The 19,721-nt window shown below is 39.5% G+C and overlaps 2 protein-coding genes across 6 annotated transcripts in view; one reads left to right on the top strand and one right to left on the bottom strand.

Moving 5' to 3' along the window:
- The first annotated feature begins 383 nt into the window (after positions 1–383).
- On the top strand, positions 384–11,112 carry LOC105248836 (excitatory amino acid transporter). Of its 2 annotated transcripts, none has more exons than XM_011253849.3 (11): positions 384–1,446; positions 3,167–3,292; positions 3,392–3,599; positions 4,520–4,562; positions 4,661–4,914; positions 5,002–5,235; positions 7,268–7,462; positions 7,541–7,675; positions 7,783–7,891; positions 8,045–8,163; positions 8,429–11,112. In XM_011253849.3, the coding sequence occupies exons 1-11, from the start codon at positions 1,272–1,274 to the stop codon at positions 8,475–8,477; spliced, it is 1,647 nt and encodes a 548-aa protein (XP_011252151.1). In that variant the 5' UTR covers positions 384–1,271; the 3' UTR covers positions 8,478–11,112. The 2 variants fall into 2 exon arrangements, with proteins under 2 accessions (XP_011252151.1, XP_011252152.1); XM_011253850.3 differs by having other exon boundaries at positions 390–1,446; positions 8,045–8,179.
- Positions 11,113–11,260: 148 nt separating this feature from the next.
- Positions 11,261–19,721, bottom strand: part of LOC105248839 (protein dachsous) — a 307,896-nt gene continuing 299,435 nt past the window's right edge. For all 4 annotated transcript variants that reach the window (XM_025410623.1, XM_025410622.1, XM_025410624.1 and 1 more), the window contains 3 exons: positions 17,686–17,982; positions 14,754–15,210; positions 11,261–14,644 (listed from right to left, as the gene is read on the bottom strand). In XM_025410623.1, the coding sequence (XP_025266408.1) occupies positions 12,322–14,644; positions 14,754–15,210; positions 17,686–17,982 (3,077 nt within the window). In that variant the 3' untranslated portion in view covers positions 11,261–12,321. The remainder of the gene's footprint in view (positions 14,645–14,753; positions 15,211–17,685; positions 17,983–19,721) is intronic.

Raw genomic sequence — 19,721 nt, forward strand, 5'->3', positions numbered from 1 at the left:
CGCTGACGTATAAAGTATCTCTGTGCAAAAAATTTATTTCAGCATCTCCAAGCAGTATGAAAAAATAATTACATTGAGACAAAGAAGCAGAATTCTATTAAATTTAAAGATTTCCTTTCGGATAATATATTTCGCAATTCTGAGAAACTTCCGCTGCCCTTTGCCGCATCCTTGCTTTTCTCGTTTCTTTTGCGCGTCGACGCTCGCACCCTGCCGTCACCACCCTCTTTTGACCGTCATCTCTTGATTTCTCTATACATGTCCTCCTTGCTTTTGCGATGCACCACCGTGCAGTAACAGCATCGGGACAGTGCACATTTTGCTACGTTTTAGCGACTGATTGAACCACTGAAATTGCGCAGGCGCGCGCTATTGTCGCCGAAAGAACGGGGACGTTCGGGGGTGAAATCCCGGTGAATCAATACGGGGATGTCCGCCGGTAACCAGGCAGTCGGGGCTCATCCTTTGCGAGGAACGTGTCGGGGATCCACGCGCACGCTCAGTTACGTCGGCAATACTCATCAGAACAGTCCATTGCACTCGAGTCTTCATCGTCGTCATCGTCGCCGTACCTCAGTTCTGATTCTTCTCGTTTGTCCTAAAATCAAGATCTTTACGAGGTTGAAGTGCGCCGATTGGAAAAGAACGGTGGTGGTATCATCATACTTGAGAAGAGACGACAATGCTAGAGAATCTCTCGGGTAACTGACCTTGTGCAACAGCGCAAATATTTGACAAGAAACTGCTGCTACAGGAATCTTAAGACGATCAAAGATCTACGGAACTCGAAATTGTCCGCAATCTTCTCGTTTAGAACTAGAGAAACGCGTAATTCTCCCTCGGGTACACGTTCGAATCGTTTCGTCGAGGACATTCTTCGACGTAGGACATTATCAAACGTAAAATTAGACAAGTCGACGGGAGGTGATTAGACGGTCCCGCGAGCTCTAGCAAAGCCACCAATTTTTATCAGCATCGCTAAGCAGTTGGTCCAATCCTATCCCGGTACCACGATCGAATCAGTAGGCATCCGCCAGGCCGCCGCCAGGCTATTAAGACGTCTGGTAGGCGCGAGTGATTGGTCCTTCTGCACGGATTTACCGAAACACCCCCAAAACGGCAACCCGTCGTCGTCGTGGTGCTACCGGGGCCCCGCCGTTAGCCGCGAGAGATCGCGAGAAGAGAGCTTGGGAGGATCGGCGGGAGGATCGGCCTGTTCGTACGCGACTCGCACCGATCCCTTGTACGCCGCTTGCTGGCGGCCCAGTGAGATGGAGGAGAAGTCCTCTGCCCGATTCTCCGAGTATCTGTTCGCCAAGATGGGCGGGCAGGACGTCTCGGCCTCTCAGGGTCCCCGTAAGGTGACCGCCGACACCAGAAAGTGGATGCGAGAGAACCTGCTGCTCATGGTCACCCTTTCCGGCGTTCTCTTCGGCATAATTCTTGGTGAGTATCAGAGATATTTCTTGATTTTTCTCGATTAAATTACGATCTCAGTCTTCAGTTTCAGATTTTTTTCTAAAGCACTATATTTTTTTATAATATTCAGAAGATTTTTAAATCTGGTACCATGTTTAATAGTCGATTATTACGCATCATTATCGAAAGATGTGAACGCAAGTATAAAATAAAGTGTCCTATACCCTTATAAAATGTATATGATTTCAATTTATTCCCTTGTCATTTTACATTTTTCAACTATAAATGATGAATGTCATTTGTGGCAATTGAAAAATACATTTAATGTTTTCAACAATGCAGGCTAATTTAGATTTTTCCAATTTATCACGATAATTCATTAGCAATTTTTTTCTTTGTCATATTAGTGACTGATTACTTGTTTTTCATATTGTATATCTTACACTATCGATTCATGAAAATCTTATATAATAAGAACGACTGCATGCGTTGTATAGATTTTATTCTATAATTAACATCTATGCATATACATGATCATAATGAATGCTTTTAATATGTCAAACGTTCATAAAAATCTGCGAGATGTAGCATAATACATTTCCCATGATAAATGATTTATTGCAAACTTTCATATACATCGATTTTATATATTGCAGAGAATCCAATTCGAAATTACTCCAATTACGTAAAAACATAGTATCACGTTAAAAGATATTGACAATCGACAAAGTATTTTCTTGAAAAAATTCCATCACGTAAGTTCGATTTCTAGAGTCGGGTTCTTAATGGAAATTCAATATTTTCTCATTCATAACATGATAGATCTTTCATGCTCATGTATGTACATTATGGCATGTTTGTTTCCATGAATATATCATTCGATTTACCTGGAAATGTTAATAAACAGAATCATATTTAATTAAGAAAAAATTGATTTTATTAGTTTGCATCGTATAACATCGGAAATGAAATGTATAATGCATTTATAATTTAATTTAATATAATTATAACTGAATTGTAATACGAAGATTAGTTGATGAAATTTACCGAGTCTATACGTTTGACGTAACTAAACGAGAGGTAAAAATAAATTTAACGATTGGCAAACATATTAATAGAATCATCAATATATGTGAGTGAGTATTAGATTTACGCAAAATTTCATTTCCCACAATTTAATTTAATACTTGATAGTCAAACATCCTACAAACATAGCTACATTGCTATAAATAGAATCGTTGACAACATGATAATAATTTATACGATATCATTCGACAGAGGTCAGTTTGAATCTAAATCAACGTTTTCATTCATTCTTCAAATGAAAGATTCAAGACTATGTGTCAACCTCTACATCATCGATTTTTTTATGAATACTAATAAAGTATCTGTTATCTACATAATATCTTATCGCAATTAATAATTTATTTAAAGATGTATATGGTGCACACTTTACATATATGTATGTAACGACTCTATTAGAATATAAACAGCTTATAAAACGAATCTGACTTGATGGAATAGAAAAGAATTGATCAAACCTTCACAATCTTTTCATCATCCCCTTTTAAGAGTTTACTCTTTCTTCGTGATCGGATAATAAGCCAGTTAACTGTAATAAGTTTAAATATAGTTCAAGGTTAGGCGCTCCGTAGAATCTCTTAACTCTTTGCTCTACGTCGCAAACGAAAAGGCGACATTGTCGCCGCACAGAATTGTGGATTAATAAGATGGCATCTCTTCTTAGGATTTGGTTTACGACCTCTGGACCTTGGGGATGATGCGGTAATGTTGATCAGCTATCCCGGAGAGCTTTTCATGAGATTGCTAAAGCTGATGATTTTACCTTTGGTAATCGCCAGTCTTATATCGGGTAAGTTTCTTCCTATTATTGCGTGCGCGCAATAAGACGCGTGTCAAATGCTCATTCACCCCAAAGAAATTACCTCATTCATTTTCATTATTATTCTAGGTTCAGCGAGTTTAAACGCCAGGATGAACGGAATGATCGCTGTTCGTACTCTGGTGTACTTCATACTGACGTCCTTGCTCAATGCTGTTCTCGGTGTAGTCCTGGTCCTCGTTATTCATCCCGGTAATCCTGGTATCAGAGAATCGATTGGGCCGTCGCATCATGCGAGAGCCGTTAACATACTAGACAGCCTGCTCGATTTAGGAAGGTAAATTATGTCTGCGATATCTCATCCTCGATATCGATTCTGTCAATATCAATAATGTACATAGACGCTTGAAAGTTTCCCTATTAAAAACGGAGGTAATCGAGCGCGAAGTGTATGGAGCGATGAGAAAACAATCAACGATTTGATATAATCAATTTTACAGTCAATTAATATTTTCATTTTACGCTTAAGTATCTTGTAATTGGAATCGTCTTATCAATTGTATTTTTGTGATAAAAATTTGTAATAAAAATTCCCTGCCGTGATTTTTTATTACGAAAACTTTGAATAACGTCTGCGCGATATTAAAATAAAATCAATTCGCGATACTTCTCTTTACCGTTGCCTAATTGCTGAATCATTCCAATAATAGAGGTTAACTAAGTCGGATTAAGGTCATAGCATTTTACAAGCCGTAAATTCCACTAAACGAAACTCATCATGATCGCATATACTATTCGTTCAGACGAAAATAGAAGCTCATCGATCGTGCGTGTTTTAGTCGCACGAAAACTCATTCCAAAACTCTGCTTAAAAGCCCACACAATATCTGACATGATTTTCCAATGTTGGATTAAAATCGAAGAAATACCACTCGATACTCGGAAACTATTTAATAATTTTTTTACTCAGTGACACGAGATAAGATCATTTTAATTGAAAAGTCGCCGCATGATTTGCGCCGCGACTTAACCAATATTTAAAGGCTATGAATAAAATAAAGGTCGTGGGAAAAAAATGTGTTATTTTTAAAATACATTGTCCTATTTTATATATATATATATATATATATATATATATATATATATTATATATAGTCCTTTTTTTATCGCAAAAACACACTGCTTATTTGTTCAATGTATTTAATATATTTGAAAATATACTAAATACAATAATCCTATAAATTAATTATTTTACAGGAACATGTTTCCAGATAATTTGTTCCAAGCAGCTTTTCAACAGGTGAGGATAATGTTTCGATTTTTGCAATATATCATATTCGGAAAAAAGAAAAATTAGTTTGTAATTTAATAATAATAATAACAATAATACTGTTGCAGGCACATACAGTATACGTTCCAAAAAAGCAACCATTCCAGAATATTACTGACCAACTACCAACGGAAGTTTTAGGAGACGAAGAACTGATAAGAGTGATACAATATAGAAGCGGGACGAACACTTTAGGCATAGTTTTCTTCTGCCTGGTCTTTGGTACATTTCTGGGAACGCTCGGTGAAAAAGGTCAAGTTGTCATAGATTTTTTCAAGGCTGTGTTTGAAGTCATTATGCGAATGGTCTCAACCGTTATGTGGTGAGTTTTGAAATCAAAATCGAACATTGAAAGCGACATGACAGCGCTTTATGATGTATAATAGAAAACATCTTGTCTCTTCTTCAGGATGACACCAATCGGCATCACCTCTGTAATAGCAGGCAAAATACTCGGCGTGGACGATCTGGTACTGGTGATGTCGCAGCTAGCATGGTTCATCGTCACGATCGCGATCGGTGTCTTTCTCTATCAGCTGGTGATCATGCAGTTAATATATATGGCCTTCGTTAGAAAGAACCCCTTTAAATTCTACGCCGGCCTCGCCCAGGGTACTCTCACCGCCTTCGCCATGGCATCAACGTGAGTCGTCGATCTTCGAATCCGAGCCCGACCTTGAGAGAATCCATTTCGCCTGCCTCACAGGGCCTCGGTCAACGTTGTGATTGTACTTTCTGACCTCGTAGTTTCCTCATCGGTCGTCTCCCACATACATTCCATTTATATTTCCTTTCTTCCCTCCGCTTTTTTTATTTTTGTCACGTGGACCTTTTTTACGTTTATGCGAAATGGAGCTGGTCTGTCGCGCGATTAATGGTGCAAGTAATTAATTCCAAAACAATTGACGTTGCAAAATGAAATAGACAATGAGTGATACGTGGCGATGAAAGACGTGTATCGATCGAATAGATTGACAGAGACACATATTGATGTTTCAGCCAGCTATGTGGAGGCTTTGCGAGGCCACGATCCCGATATCCCTTCCAAAATTAGTCAAGCCAGCTTTACATAACTTTTGGTTTCGTATATATTCTCGTTTGCTTAGTTTTTATATAAAAATGTTATGAAAGCTGGCACAACTTCTAATTGTCCTATTAATCCTTCCTCCACATATGACAATCTCTTTTAATGTTCGCTTGCGAGGAGAGCTCGCCATGCCACATGAGAAAGAGAGAAAGAGGGAAAGAGGTATGCAGTTCCGGGTAACACTTAGAATGCTGATACTTCAGGTTTCCGATCATCCAAACTTACGAAGTTTCGAAAAATCGTTGCCAAATCTTTTACGGCAACGTGTAAACGGAATTTCGTTATAATAATCGTCATAATGTATTATCGCCGCGAATAAAAAGGTGTAGAGTAATTTCAAAGGATTGTCTGCGTTATCACGAGAGTAAAACTATTCGGCAATGATGTTGTCTAAACCGGAGATCTGCTGACTCCGTGTTACCTGGACTGATTCGCGGCGTGGAAGTCTGCTAAGGATTCGTGATCGGTATCTTCAGACTCTTCCCTCGCGATGGCGAGAAAGAGAAAAAAGAAACTGCCAAAGGAGGCCTCCACGCCAAAGTATATGATATAAAACTTAAATAGAGTACTTAAAGTATACTGTTTTTTTTTAAACAGATTAGAGGAACTGAAAAAATATTAGTTGCTTGTGTATCGGGCTCGTTCTTGCAGGTACGACGAGGACGTCGATGACCGGCTGTACTGCTGAACAACGTGCGATTATTTGCCTCTTGATAATTCATTTTTAAGAGTCATACAAAGCAACGATCATTTTTTCAGTTCACACTGAGAGTCATTCTCTGAAATCCTACCCTTCTTTTATATTCGCAAGTCCAACACATACATTTAAAAGATATTCGAAAAATTAATTCCGCACAATCCACAATCTATCCGCTATTCCGCTCTTCCCTATTTATTGTCCTCTATTATTGTTTTTAGCAGTGCCTATATTGTTTTTGATCCAGCTAGGTCTTATACAGTTGTATCTAACTCAATCTGTTTTCTCTGTGGATTAACTGTTTCCAGAAAAGAGCGTACACAACTGTGCGTACACTGTGACTGACTGAGAAACTCTGTTCTCAGTGTATCTGAACAGAGACTGTATGAATATCATGATGATGTATTAGAACACGCACTGCACGCGGCCTTTTGCAGGTGGTTGACTTTGAGAGACCGAGGGCTTGGTAAGTAATTGATGGCCGCAACATGAAGATACATTGTCTGTTACAGAATTCTACGTGGGTCTCTGGCGGATATCCTGCGGATTGTGATTTAGCTAATGCCGATTAATTTTTCAGGTTGTTCTGACACGGTCATTCTGGCTGTTGCTCTGGCACTCTGTCTACTATTTGCAGATATTTTCCGTAATTAATATGCATCCATATTAATTCCGAATATTTTCTATTCATACATCACTTCTCTGCCCCATCTATTTCGTTTTGTTCAATTCAACCTTTGATCAATTATATCTAAGAAATTATCAATAAATCACACCTATTTCGTAAGTTTACGCCAGAATGACCACCGACTGCGGCAACAGGCGACATGGTGTTTCTACTATCACCGGAAGCATGCCTTATCCGATCTTTGCTAACGCAGTTTTGTACAGGGCTGCTGCACTTCCTGTGACTTTTCGTCTGATGACCGAGAAGCTCAGAGTCGACCCTAGAGTCACCAGGTTCGTCTTGCCAATCGGTTGCAATATTAACATGGATGGTACCGCACTCTTCGTCGCTGTGGCCAGCATATTCATCGCCCAGATGAATGGGATTTTTTTGGGTTTCGGCGAGATTATCACCGTTATGTGAGTCTTTCGACAAACTTTTTTACATTACCACGAGAAATTATATTCATCGTTATTTTATCATTCTATTTTGCGAAGTCTGACATCCACCGCTGCTTCTGTATCGTCGGCCTCAGTACCAAGTGCTGCGCTTGTCCTGTTGTTGGTTGTGTTAAGCGCCATTGATGCTCCTGTTAATGATGTTTCTCTTTTATTCGCGATCGACTGGTTCGTGTAAGTACCGATCAATACACATTTACAATTCAAGGCAATCATTATGTCGATGGAAAAATATCTAAAATCTATTATTATTAATATGAGCATAATTCTACATCTACTAGAGATCGCATAAGGACCACCAACAATATGCTAGGAGATTGTTATGCCGCTGCAGTAGTTGAGCAACTGTCGAAAAAGGAACTGATGGCATTGGACGCAGCAGCCTATCAAGTAAAATTTCTTTATAATTAATTATGTACACATCAGTTATTCGAAAAAAAGTATGTTTAACAATTGACTCATTCCATTCGCTTATTTTACTTGAAGGAATTTTTATTTTTATACTAGCATCTAGAACAATAAGCAATATTCATTTAATTTCAGTCGGAGACTGTGCTGCCAACCACAATCGCCAATGGATGTCTTTCCGCTAACAGGGTACCTGATCCTGACACCGTCGTTGTCGAGATGCAAGATGACACACGAATTGCGGGGATCGCCAAGTAAACACGCTTGTTGGTAGGGCTAGGCTATCACTTTGTACGATCATAGTAGATCACATTGATTCATTAGTGTTCATCTTATATTTTCGCGAATCCCTGATTTATTTATAGATCAATAGCAAGCAAAATGAAGACTTGACAGAATCAAAATCTTTAACATAGAAATAATTTTAATAACTCACACACATACACATACACGATTTTTTTCTATCAAGTCTTCGAATAAACTGCAAACACTTTCTCCAAACTTCTTTTCTCTTTTCAGCCTCGGAGTTTTGCACATGTCGAGAAGTATAACAGAAGAGACCGTTTGACTAATCGTTAACCCCACAAAATAATTTACGTAGAACCTTGTTAAAACAAGCGAATCGACTTCATCTGTTTAAACAAGCCTATTCAACGAGGATCAAAAACATACGTTGCGCCAAAGGCGTGTTTAGTTCCTCTGCTTCTCCTCGTTTTAATAATTTTCGAAGTTTGTAAGGATTTTCTGCAAGGAGTTCTACAAGTGGCAAACTGTAAGAACTCTGCAGGAAATACAATCGCCAATATAAGATTCAAAGTCAATAACAATAGAGAATGTGTTACGTGACGCAGGCATAGAGAGGGAGAGAGCAATAAGAATTAATATATTGTACTTTGAAACTTTGGTCGAGACTTCTCTCCAAAGACTCGAGAAGAAAGTGCGTTTTATTAATCACTATGATGATATCAACTACTACGCTCGACGTTGTATAAGTAAAGAATCGGGATATAAATCGTCCAAGCATACACCATTCTGAGAAATTAAACTAGATTGAGAAAGAGATTTTTAATCGGACCGACTTACACCCGCAAATAAACAATAGTTGACGATCCGTAGATAAAGACTCATAATTATAGCGAATCACAGAGATCACCGATTCTATTGCATCTTCAGGGATCAGTGATCGTTTCTATGATCGATCGCATAAACAGCGTCGAATGTGGTGCCTTATTTCGAAGCGCCAATCAAGGGTAGGCGCGATGAAAGTAAAAAAATTTCTCGAGTTCTCTTTTTTTTTTTTTCACGTGTACCCTTGTGTCATGATCATGTGTAGTATTAGAGGCCAATCCTTGACGCTTTTTCGATGTCTTTAGAATGTCCTAGCCCAGAATATGAGGATCGTGCACGACTGTCTTCAGTGACGCGACAAATGCAACTTTTTCTATTGAGGATAAATAAATTTTTTTATCGGTGATTGGAGAAGCTTTATGTGATAACTATTAGATAGCTACGTGTATATCTACACATATCTAGGAAATACACAACAAATACATTTTGATTATCTTATATATGATTATAACGTACGACTTACAATTAGAGACTGCACTCTATGAAGACCACTCGCTTCGTATCCCGTATTAATTACGTCACTGATTACAAATAAAGAGAAGGAAATTAATTAATGATTATATAACAATAATACAGGTTTAGTGGAGATCATATCGCACGCAAAAGATATGGCAAAAGAAGACTTGTAACCGGGCATAGGACTTTAAATAGATTTTAGAAGTCATATCGAATTAACTATCGGACCATTAACTGACAGAAAAACTGGTGCATAGTACCACTTTAGGTGTTCTACTTTAAAAAAATGAAAGAGAGTGCTTGAGATAGAAGTTTATGTAAATTTTGTATGTAAATTTTGTTACATATAAAATCGGGTACGCGGTTTTAAAAAATTATATCTCTACCACCTTAGCAATCGAAGCTTTCCAAGAAAAATTTAATATCAGAGCAATGAAAAAACTTCAATAACTTATGTTTTCACTAATCATAATTATGAATCTTTAAAATTCTGTCTCATCGCACTCTTTTTTATTATAGTGCTCCCCCTCCCCTTCCCCCTCCCCCTCCCCTCCTGCATAGAATAATATACCTTCCAGTATAATATTGTCCACTCGGTAGTTTAGGATAAACAAAATTCGTGTTTTTTTCGAACTTATGTGGAAGACCATATACTAATTCTCCTATAATCTAATGATGAAAAAAATGGAAAATTAAATAGCGCAGCTCATTATCGAGCGGCAACAAGACTGGATACACAATATAATAACCGTTTTGCTAGATATAATATAATCGGGTAAACGATTCCTATATGGTTTCGCTGATTCTAGGCACTAGATAGATAGGTCGATACGTGTTTCATCGTAGAGACTGTTTAAATGTACAAATTATTCAAGTACATAGTATTATTAGCGTTTTTAGTAATTTTAAATGTTTATCCATTCGTATAAATTGCAACCAATTATTCTAGATTTTCATCGTTAATTTTTCCGGGGTGAATAAATAACATTATTTCATATGTCCTTACGAAGAAAATCACTTGTTGTTACTCGACCCCAAAACAAATACTAGCTACATTGAATTAGATTATTTTAGCTTAAATATTATTCAAAGTAAGCAGTTCACCAAATATAAACTTAACCAAAATAAATCGTAGAAATAGCATTTATATTTTATCATATATACATATATGGAAATTAATCATTTATCTGAATAAAAATAAATCGGAAATTAAAGAAATTAGAAGAATCAGTAGTTTAGTTATGTAAAAGACAGAGAAGAAAGCGTTGTTAATTACACATAATTAATATATAATAAGTTCTCTTTTGATTAATTTATAATAACAGAGTTTTGTTAATAATGATGTTAATTCTGAATTTTATTTAGAGCATCTTGCCATTCTTCCGAGTGATACATCGGATATTTCTGTTACTCGGCACGTTTTATACTCAAGTATTGATAAAGTGAGACAACGTAATGTAGTCATGGGAATAAAACGGGCAGAGAGAACATGAAATAAACTTATCAAAATAATCTGAAAAATACATGTATACTTATAAGGCTCAACGTGTTGTATAACAAAAAACAGATTTATATGTGGAAACACTTTGTCTTTCTCATTAAATATCATCAAATCCCTGTCTCTTCTTGTTTAATTTCCTAATTAAATAATGTATTTTAAACAAAAGTTCAAAAAACTGGCAATTAAATTAATTTACTCAAATAAGAAATTAATTTTACTTATATATGTGAGATGAGAAATCGGGCAAAATAAAAAAATTCTTCCTAAAAAATTCATTTATTTAAGGCCCACGTCGCGGTAAGGCCCTCGGCTCGGGAGAGTCTTTGTACACAGAACGATTTATACAAAATATGACATACATTTATATATAATCAGTGCATATGTATACATATATGTACCTGGCTGAAATTTCATCCTCCGTTACATCAAAGTCGCGTTCGGAAGACAGGAATGAAGTAACAATTAATCAACGAAGTTATACGGGCGGCTTTAGAGACGCACTACCACGAAATCCGGCGTTATCAGTTCACTCGTAGTAGCGTATTTTTTTCTTTCGACTTGAATGATATCGCCATGTTCGTATATCAATTCACAATATTATAAAAGTAGATTATTACTGTACATATTCACGCAACTTGACAAACACGGCGCGATCATTCGCAGTTTCCGGTTTATATAAGGACAGTCTATCTTTTTGATTATGACAGCATCATTGTTCACGTGAATTAATATTTACAATGCTACTTAATGACTAAACGCCGTCGCAGCCGGCGAATATTTACACAATTCCGTTTAAAAAAATACTTCCTTTCAATTGCCTATCGATTGTGATCCGAACAAAGGATGCAGCCGTATTGTATAATAAATACGGAATCGTCGAGACGCAATCGCCGCTTTCCCGCTTACTGTTTCACTTCTGCGAGTGAAATATATTATTCTTATCCTGCGCGATGAATTAAAATTATCTATATAGTCGATATTTCGTTAATTAATTACAAATAATAATTGATCGCGGGAAGACAATGTTTGCGTATGACGAGGAAAACAATTCGATCACTATATTCTTCTTCGATGGCCGGTCAAATTAAAATTCCTAAATTAAAATTACTCGTTTACCCCACGAGTTATAATACATCATTCACATCTAAGAAAGCAACATTCATATATTCAATCGCACTTAAACAATGTATATTAACAGGAATATCATTCGCACTGCTTTACATGAGGCACCGCATTCTTACCAATATCTTTTACTCGGCGAGTCATTACTGAATTAACACTACTAACTTGTACGCAGGGGATACGCCGAAATAAAATCTAAATGTCTTCAAATCCTCAGTTCGGCATCGGTGACGGGAATTCCTCGGTTGGCACTTTGACTGGATCTCTGGGTGGCCGGTGGCACGAGAGGACTGATACTGGGGCTTCTCGTAGCTAGAGGTGATAGAGAGGGTGAAAAACTCGGACTTAGAGCGGCAGAGGGAAAAGTAGAGGCATCGTGGCTAATTGGTGACCTCGGCAAGATGCCTCTCGCCAATGCTGGCGCCGCCAATGACCTCGGAGCGACGGATGTAAGCAATGGTGGTGGCGGTGCTTTATGTACAGACTTGGTCTTGCCGCTGCTGCCGGAGTTTCCACTTTGAACACTGGCAGCGTCGTCCTTCAGCCTGGCAATCTCGCTGAACACGTGGGCTAATGGTTGATATTGCGGTCCCCAATCTAATAGATAATCCCAATTGTATGAGCCAGTAAGTTCCTCCTCACTATGCACGATAGAGCTCAAAGAGCCATTCATCGACGGTCCACCCGGTACTTCCAGGCCTGAAGTGGGTCGTCCAGATTCTCCAATCTTGCCATAGATCAACGTTGCTATATCCGCCTCGGTGCTCGCTTCGTCTTCAAACAAATGTAGACTATCCAAGGGAAGAGCTTCGGGAGGTCTTCTAGGTGTACCAGCTGGGGGATCCACGATGCCCAATCTAGCTAAGTATTCCTGAGTATTGTGAACCGAAAGGTCGCTCGCGGAATCGCCGGTTTGTTGACCCTCATTAATCATTCTGATCTCCTCATCCTCGCCGTCATCCTCGGCGGAACCTCTGCCAGAGGAACCCGACTGATCGCTTCCGGAAAGCTCGGAGGTAGCCTGTTGTTGCCCGGATTGACCGGATGTTCCGTATGGTGGTATTTCGTCATACTTTGGAGGAGCAAATTGGCAAGATGCGCTGCCTGCTCCTCCAGCGCTTCCGGAACTGCTATTTCCGTTCGCACCTACTCCGGTCACACTTCTAATCGGAATGGTGTCGAAGGCACTCGGATCCACGTAGCTATTGGACGCGGTAGCGTTGCTTTCGCCATTCAAACCCGGTTTCGTGCCGGGTTTTTTGTGACGACGATTACGAATGTGAAGATAAAGGAAAATAGCGCCAAAGGCGAGAATGAGAAGAAGAAGAGCAATCAACAGACCTAGACCCCAATCGGCCAAGCCGCTAGGAGTGGCTACTGCCATATTATTTGAGCCGACATCCGTTGCTAGAGTAATAGCTCCTCTAATTCCATTCGGCTCGTTGTCGTCCATCAGAATGATCTCCACTACCGTCATATTAGACAGGGAACCTTGCCTACCGGAACTCGCGCTAACTACCAATCTCGATGACTCTTCTACGCCCATATCGATATGCATTAACTTTTGCTTCACGATCAATGCGCCGGTAGTGCGATTTAATTTGAAATATGGATGCTGAGATGTTAACTGATACACTACTCGGCCGTCAGGCCCTTTATCACGATCAGTTGCTGTCACGTGACCGATTACGGTGCCAGGCAATATCGAAACTCCGCTTTTTATTCCGAATCTATACATTCTTTCAGTAAATTGCGGAAAGAATTCATCCCTTGAATCGATTTCTACCCTAACGCGCACAGCAGCGGAACGACCGCCCATATCTGTGGCACGTAACGTGAAAGCATATCGATTCCGTTGCTCGTAATCAAATACGGCACGAGTGGTAACAATGCCAGATTTCTCATCAACCGCAAACAGCTTCCAACTGTCGTCGATGTCGGAGAATCCGCTCGCAGCGGCAGATACGATAGAGTAATTCAATGATCCAAAAATACCACGATCTAAATCTGAGGCACGCGATGAAAATACTATCGTGCCAATCGGCTCGTTCTCACCAACAAATTGGAGATATTCGGAAACGGGGAACTTTGGTGAGTTGTCATTTACATCTTCCAGGTGAATCCGAAGTATGGCGAGCGCACAAAAAGGCAATATTGGATCACTGTCGCAAGCCATCACTACGAGATTGTGGACTTCAGCCTCAAGGTCGCAATCGAGCGTGGAGTTCACTAAAACGGCGCCTGTCATTCTCTCAACCCGAAAGAGACCACCGTCGTTGCCTGACGTAATGTCGTACATCAAAGTAGCTGCTGCGCTGTCAATCAAGTCATCGTCCTTGGCACGTAAAACGACAACAGTAGTTCCACGTGGAGCATCTTCCTTGATCGACACTTGATAAAATTCTTTCAGGAAGTATGGATAATTGTCGTTGACGTCTTCCACGATGATTGTTACTGTTACCGGTTCTTCTCCCATCAGCGAATCCGTCGTCATGTTTTCGCTTTTACTGCTCAAGCGCAATATGTATCTGCAAAAAATGCATATAATTTTAGAACTAGATAATATATTAAACATAAAATATAAAACAACAAATGGAAAAAAATATCAAAAAACATTAAATCAAAATCGATACTTACCTATCCTTGATTTCACGATCAAGTGTCCTGGATAGAATCAATTTGCCTCTAAATATCTCGAACGCTCCGCTATCGTCGCCTGCAACGATAGCGCCATCCAACAAATCTACATCGGAGAGCTTCATTAGTGTCGTACCCTTTGGCGAATTTTCTTTCACTGTAACCTTATACTCCCGTCCTGGAAGGGCGTTCTTTAAACTGCTAAGTCGCACAATAACTGAACATATCGATGATGCCGAAGGCTTGCCATAATCCTCCGCGACGATCGCCAAGTCCATTTCTTTCGGTATTGGTCTGGGTATCGCCGTGCGATTAACAGTCAGAACACCAGTCACAGGATGTACCGAAAATCCTTTGACAGATCGCAACAGATAGTATCGTATTCGGCTGTTCTCCTCCGAAAGATCGTCGTCCGTCGCATTTACCGTCAGGATTTCCTGTAGATTGCCTTGCCCTTCTGAAAAAAAAATCGATATTTGATATAGTATGTTAACGCAATCTCGTATACATAAAATAGCAAATACAGCAATTTTCATGAATAAAAAGAAAGATATTTGTAACTCTGTGAAATTATAAGAGAGATCTGTCACATAAAGTCACATGAGACGGCATTCATTTATGAATGAAGAACAGAAACTCCAGAAGCATTCTCGCAAGATCAATTATCGAGTTACATTGTACGGAGAACCATTGGACAGAGCCTGAGAAAGATCAAGAGATCACGAGCACGAGTTCAGATACTTTCTATATCTTTTTGTTGCCGATCCGTCTTCAACTACCATTGACCAGCACCGATATTATATCTTTTTTTTTGACAACTAAGGATAAAGATAAGCCTTTTTGACATCAACGGAAATATGAAATAATAACCAGTTATCGTGCTGTGCGGTACTATCCGGATCCGGTTCTCGATGGTGCATAGTATAGAAATCACTTCAATGCATTTCAAATCACGGATAACTTAATATTAATACCAAACCATAGCCCGAAGTGCACGAGGCCGATGGAAGAGAGTCGGGAATATGTTAGAAGGACAGAACTCCTCAGGGATTGCGTCCAGAAGGAAGGACATTCTTGAAAAAGAAAAACCTTTGCGAAAAAAATGACAGGATTTGGATATTTATTACAACACGTGTGATCGCACGCACAATCAATCTCTCTCACTGAAATAAGTTATTTCTAGTAACATCTATGTTTCATTTTTTTTTATTTTATTTTACTCGTCTTTAGCACATTTGGATTTTTCAATATCTAGTACGGTTTTATTATAATCTTTTTATCATTATTTTATATATCTTTTAATATCGTTCTTTTATTAATTTCGGCAATGAAAAACTTTTTTTCAGAAGACGAATTATATTTGTAGGATAATATTTAATAATTCTCGAGTACTTAATTAAAATTCGCACGATTTTAAGGAAATACGACGAGAACAAAGTGTCTTCGATCTATCTTGATGTTATCACTTTTATAATAAACATCTATAATGATCTCATTAACCGCACAGACGCTTCATTAACTTTCACCGAAACTTCTTCGTTCGATCGTATCTGCGATCTACCAACCCGTACCTGTCTCCGATGAGAAACGCAACATAGCTTTTCGCGAACGCGTGGAACGATGTATGGAATGAAAGGAGAAAAAGATGCAAATGCTTCCCGCTTGAATTCTTTCAACATTTTCACATCCAGCACCTGCCAATCTATCTTTCCCATCCTATCTCTCCGCCATTCAACCAAATGTACTATTGCGGGTCTATGTATTTTTAATAAGTTTCGAAGAGAATCTCCTTTCGCGAAGTTAGTGATTTCAGGCGGCGGACAAGCGAAGGCGGCTTTTCGGCTGCCTTGCAATCAGTGTCCTCACGTTTATTTATGTGCGAAGAGTCACAATCCTCCTCAGTTCTTCCACCCCATCCATACCATTCTTTCTCTGTGCTTCTCGCTCTCCGCCCTATCCTGCCGATCTTGCATTCTCCTCCCTCTTTATCTCTCTCCTTCTCTCTTCCTTCTCCTCCTTTCTCCCAATATACTGTATCTTTGTCTCTCCCGCATTCGAACAACTAGCTTTTCATCGGTCTTCCTTGTACCCGTCTTCTTTTTCGGCCTCTCTCTTTTCTCCTCTCATCCCTTACCCGCTCTTTCTCGCGCGCTTTATCTCGGCGCAGTGTCAATTCGAGTTTGGAACATGGACAACAGGACAACGCGTGTCTACTAAAAACCAGTTTTTAAACGCGCGTTTATTTCGCGCCGAGGAGCCCGTCTGTATCTTCCCGTCTCTTCTCTTTCCTTATTTCTTTATGCCTCTATACTACATTCGACAGGATACTACATCGAAACATGGTCTAGCGGATGTCAGAATTCGCGACCAATAATAATCTGACGATATAAATAATATAATAAATATCGATCAATAGTAAAACTATAATTTCGTGATGTAGATGTCAAAAAAAACTACAAGATATAAACTATAGAAACAATACGCAGCAAATAAATTACTTGCAGTCTAAATGAGCTATTAGAATTGTCGGAATTTTCACCATGTAATTTGTATAAACAGACCATTAACGAGTAGACTTTAATATATGTATTTTAATAACACACCTAGTATATTCGCGGTGAGCCGCAGGAGATTCGTGGTGCTTCAAAGATGTAGCAACAAAACCGCGAAACCGTCGAAGGATCTCATCGTTCCGCGATTCCGTCCTACGCTACCGCTTCGCGGAACAACCAATCTCGCAATCTCGGGAACGATCGTTCCTCAATAAATCAAAGGAATTATCACCTGCTCGCTGAAGCGAACGCTACGCGATAACCACCGCGACGATCGCGTCTGATCATCGTCAAAGTTTCGGATTGCGAATTCGCCTGCTACCTGGTTCGTTCTCATTCATCTCGGACAAAAAGGGCAGAATCGGGCCTTCGATACGTACCTGAGAGAACAGCCACGTAGACAGCCTGTTCGAATCGCGGCGCGTTGTCGTTGAGATCGGTCACACGAACGACGAGGTCGGTCGTCGCCTCGTGAATTCCATCGCTGGCAATCACCTGGAGACTATACTCGGAGCGCGTCTCGGCGTCCAGACGCTTCCGTAAAACGACCTTGCCACCATATCGGTCGATGCTGAAGGGTCCCGGACTCGTCAAGTTCCCGAATCGATACGTCAACACCGGTGAACTGTCAACGTCATTCGCCGTCATGGTCGTTAGTACAGTTCCCATGGCTGTACCTGAAATTTAAAAAGACGCCACTTTAGCAATTTTGTTAATGATGAAAGAAATAAATGCGTCTGTCATTTGTCGTTATCTGTAAGTGAAATATATGTTATAACTGCAACAACTGAATAATCGCAAGGGCTATTCTGATATTTAATAGTGAGCAAAATTGAATAGAATATGCTTGGCTTGAAGATGAAGAAAGCTGGATCTCGAGCACAATGAAGAGCGACGGCTTTATCGCTCTAAATTGCGATGCTACTGACGAATTGCATCCTTATGCATAAAAGTGCCATTGATTTTGTTCTTTTGTCCTCATCCCGAAGGCACTTTGTCACCGAGAAATGATCGTGCGCGATACATAAACGACGCGAACGTGTAGCCTACGGATCAGGGCGTGCTCTTCCGCGAAGTTAAAGACACTTCAAGGGGGTCGTGCTTAAAATGCATTGAATCCGTACTATCGAATCGTTTTATCTTGACCGTGCTAAGAAGAAGCGGTCGAACGAATCCGCCTGAAGAAACGGATGAGCTTCTCATTCGCGAGGTACGATCGGATCACACAGTCGCCGAGTGAATGAAATTATACAATATCATCTCGTCCGTGAAGAAATTGAAAACCGTAACGTAGGAACTAATTTGCAAGCACAAAGTACACGATGCGACACGTATCTCGTAACGCAATTCGTCGCGAATGCACCTCTGATCATACCTGGACGCAATTTGTCCTGAAATATGAATTTATGTCTTCTCATAAGTCATCGTAATACATATAATCACAATCGAACGGAAGCTCTCTTTCTAAATGATGCTACTTACATTCCTACTATTCATTCTTCCAGTATATCGCTCTTCTATCATGCTAAAAATAAATCAACATCCCGATATGAGAAATGTACAACAAGTAAAACACACTTATAGGAATGTAGCAAAAAATTATGCGAAATAAAAATAAATATATAATATAAGGATAAATATATTCTATGTAGCTTTCAACAATTCAAAAGGGGTTCCTCGACTTGCTAAGAGATAAACGGATATGCGAATACGTAGTTAGGAAGAGGCATATCATCAGAGACCGGACTTTGATTCCACGACCGAGCTCGGGTGATATACGTCAGGCATAGCAACACCTGCGGCAGTAAAAGAATTATTCTATACCGGTGCGATGTATTCGAGGGGGTTAGCATGAGGGCTAGTCGGAACACGCGGCTGCGACCGCTCGTAAATTTCACGAGAGATCGTTAAAGTCGTGTAAATCGATTTCCGGAGCGATCCCGCCGTCTATAAATGCGAATACGTACACGCGACATGACTCTGTTACAGCTTCAACCCTCTGTTATCCTAGACTTGATAAATTGGAAACTAAAATTGCAGAGTGCAGCTTGAGATAGAGATTGTTGCAAAGCAAATGAAAGAAGATTCAACGATGTAAATATCCTTTCGATAAAGTCAAAGATGAAGAAGAGTTCCGTCAAGAATGAAGTACTGAAATTTTTCTCGAAAAATTATTACAGGAGATACATGTTTTACGTATAACTTCATTGCGGAATTTTAAGTATCTGATTCATTATCTATATCAAGGTAACGTTTAGTATCTCGATGTTCCTCGCATTTCACGAATTGAATCTACAAACACACTCGAGCAGTGTCCGGCAACATTATGTTCCTTGTATGGAAAGCACACTCGTCGGTGGTCCACCATTGTTTCTCGATTTCTCGTGTCAGTGCCACTTTCGGAATCGACCCGATC

Source organism: Camponotus floridanus, unplaced genomic scaffold, assembly GCF_003227725.1.
Source record: "Camponotus floridanus strain SB8 unplaced genomic scaffold, Cflo_v7.5 scaffold33, whole genome shotgun sequence".
Classification (NCBI taxonomy): Eukaryota; Metazoa; Arthropoda; class Insecta; order Hymenoptera; family Formicidae; genus Camponotus; species Camponotus floridanus.